At 36.9% G+C, this 3,189-nt stretch overlaps 1 protein-coding gene across 1 annotated transcript; it reads right to left on the bottom strand.

The window, feature by feature from the left end:
* Nucleotides 1-215: 215 nt before the first annotated feature.
* On the bottom strand, nucleotides 216-2,987 carry LOC101617218 (melanoma antigen preferentially expressed in tumors-like). Its single transcript, XM_004658978.2, has 3 exons — nucleotides 2,692-2,987; nucleotides 1,690-2,274; nucleotides 216-729 (listed from the first exon to the last, which is right to left on the bottom strand). The coding sequence occupies exons 1-3, from the start codon at nucleotides 2,985-2,987 to the stop codon at nucleotides 216-218; spliced, it is 1,395 nt and encodes a 464-aa protein (XP_004659035.2).
* Between the last annotated feature and the right edge of the window lie 202 nt (nucleotides 2,988-3,189).

The following is a 3,189-nucleotide window of genomic DNA, read 5'->3' as shown; positions in this document are numbered from 1 at the left end:
CACTTGGTCAGCAAATATCATATACCCAACTCTATGGTCAGTAAGAAGAATGATGAAACAGAGGGAAATGGACTTGTGGTCCACAGGACTTCTAAAAGTTCTTTCTTAGATGTGTTATTTTATAGATGTGTTAAACACCCATTTTCAGGTATAGAAAATTATACATATGGTATTCTGTGCTTGTAGAAAGAGAACTGAGTAATTAAAAGGCCACATTACCAAGCATATGTCATACATCTCATGTCATCCCTCCCTGCCAGCTGAAGCATCATTTTCAATTGTGTCTGCACTTCACCTAACTTCTGTCGGTCTACCTGGCGTTGAGAATAACATCCTTCATAGCAATGTACAGGGATAGGATAGATCACATATTTCAATTCCATCAAGGACATTAAGTGTTGCACAATAGTCATGAGTGTGGGCATTGTAATGGGGTTAGAGGCAAAGCTGAGGAGACGAAGTTTGGAACAGTGGCTTAGGGCTGGGAGGAAAACAAGCATTGTAGAATCTGTTAACAGACAATTATTTATCTCTAGATGTCTCAAAGTACCTGAGAGGTTCTCCAGAAGTGTTTGAAAAGGCTCAAAATCCTCCCAATACATTGGGTTATTACTGAGATTCAACACTTTTAGATGGCTGGTCTGAGGACACTGGGACAAAAATGTGAAGTCTCTGGGAGAAACTTCACAGAAAGGCAGATACAAGAAATCCAAATCTGGTGGAAGGACTCTGTAGAGAGAAAATACAAATGTTATCTGAAGAATGAAGATTGGATGAGGGAAAATATGTCTATAAATATAAAATAAACTGTACATATATTTTAAGAGCAGTCAACAATGGCCTTACTTCACTTAGCAGACTTGTGACTTGGAGATTGTTACCTTTCCACTCATAAACATTTTTTTTTAATTTTGAGACCATATATATATATATATAAAGTAGGGTTATGAGGAAGATGAAGGAAGCAATATTTAACCCATATTATACAATAAGGCCTTGTTCATCAAGATCACCTAATAGTTATAGAGGCAACAGAGACAGAAAGCACCCAACTGAAAGTACCGTTTGACCATTACTTAAATAAAAATCTCTAGATTCACACTCTAAACCTTAGGGAATCACATGAAGATAATGAGCTATCATTATTCACTATAACATTAGATCATATATGTATATCACTGCTATAATATAAAACTTTCTTTGTCTCATTAAATTTGCTTCTTGCCTAGACTGTGAGAGAATGCTTTTTAACCACTATATTTATGGATTTATCATAGTGTCTATGCATCATTGGCTAGGTGTCTTGTATTCTTTAAAATAAATTCTGTATTTCTCAGGCTGGAGGGATTGCTTAACAGTTAAGGCATTTGACTACAAAGCCAAAGGACCCAAGACCCACATTAGCCAGATGCACAAAGGGGCACACACATCTGGAGTTCATTTGAAGTGGCTGACATGCCTGTTCTTTCTTTCTCTCTCTCTCTCTCTCTGTCAAATAAATAAATAAAAATAAAATATAAATTCTTTATTTCTCCAAAATATGGAGAACACATTTGTCCAGGCCAATTTTAAACTTCCAACAATAACTGTGCCAGAGTGGAACAGTGTCACAGTGAGCCAAGGAAAAACCAAGAATGCTTCTTCTTTTGTATTAACAACAGTGTTCAGCAAATCCAGGTAGTTTCTCACCTAAGTAGTTTTTCAAGATGGTTTGTGAGACAGAATGAAGACAAGTTGAGTTCCTTCAGGTGATCCATTCGCCCAAGATGCATGAGAAAATTCCTGAAGATGTCTCCATTCAAAGACCTAAATCTAATTTTAGTTAGACTAAGGCTGTCTAGTTGGACAATCCGAGACAAAAGTGTAGTGACTTCACTCAGAGAAGCCTGCTCAATTGCAAGGTTATCAATGCACACCAGATCCAGAATGCTCAGAATGTCTTCACAGTCATAAAATGTATCAATTTGCAAATCTCGACAGCAGAGGTGCAAGAACCCTAAGCTCTGCTTGATTTTATTTACAATTGAAGAAATAAATTCTCTTTCCTTTAAGGTGCCATCAAAGAAAAGGTCCACTAATAATTCCATAGCCTTTCTGGATGACTGAGTCTCAGACTCTGAAGTTACAATACTATTGATAGATTCTATTTTTAGCATAGATTGTTTAGCATTAACACAAGAATACAAACAGACAGGAGACTTGGTACTAATTGCAGGGCATGTGGTCCTGCAGTCAGTGTCTTGTCTTAAATCTAGGATCCTCAGTTTAGGCCTCCTATAGGAAAAGGAAGAAAAAACACATCTGAGAGGCAGAAAATCTTAATGTAACCCACCAGAACCTGTGAAACCATGCAGGAAAATTCCTTAAACCTTTGTCTACACACATTATGTATTTTACCTACAAGTTTTGCCATTAAAATTCAAAACCTTTCATTATTTTTCAATCATTATAATCCAATCTTCATTAGTCTTAACATTCATGTCTTTCTTCTATGGATTATCACCCAGTATATAAATCCATCAAAAGAAACTTCAATCACATTTTAAGACATCAGTCTTTAAGATAACTACAAATGTGAGTCAAATGCCTCTAATATATCTTTAACTGTCATCTTAACTAATTCTGGGAGATTGGAAGGCTCCAGCATTAACACCTGCTGTCTTACCATGTCTCTTTTATACATAATCGTACCGAGAATCACAGTTCTTGGCAGGAAGGATCTGAAGACCATCAACCATGGCTTTCAAGAGTTCTCCATGTGGCTTCTGCACACTTAAATTTCCAATATGGAGACAGAAAAATGGCCAAGTCTTCACCATTTCTGTCAGTGTCTTCTTATGCCCACCCTTGAAGGCAGCAGTGAACAATGGGATAAAAAGTTCTCTTGGGATTTCCCCAAGGGCATGAATTGCTGCAGAGTCATTACTCAGTAGACTCTGTATAGCAAGAGCTAGCAGTGTGGCTGGTTCCTTTCTGTCCATCTTCATAAACCTATATTATAGGGTAAGAAGCAATTAGTACTTCTGTTAAGATATCCACAGATGTTTGTCACCAGTTTTTAAAAATATATAAAACATTTCCAGAATAAATATGTGATGGATCACCCAACCACTTTTAGAGATGGCTACTACAGGCATTCATTAGAATTTGACCTGCTAGTGTAATGGTCTCTGAGTGAATGTGTGTGTG

Source organism: Jaculus jaculus, chromosome X (genome assembly GCF_020740685.1).
Source record: "Jaculus jaculus isolate mJacJac1 chromosome X, mJacJac1.mat.Y.cur, whole genome shotgun sequence".
Classification (NCBI taxonomy): Eukaryota; Metazoa; Chordata; class Mammalia; order Rodentia; family Dipodidae; genus Jaculus; species Jaculus jaculus.
This window is presented reverse-complemented; position numbering and strand designations above follow the sequence as displayed.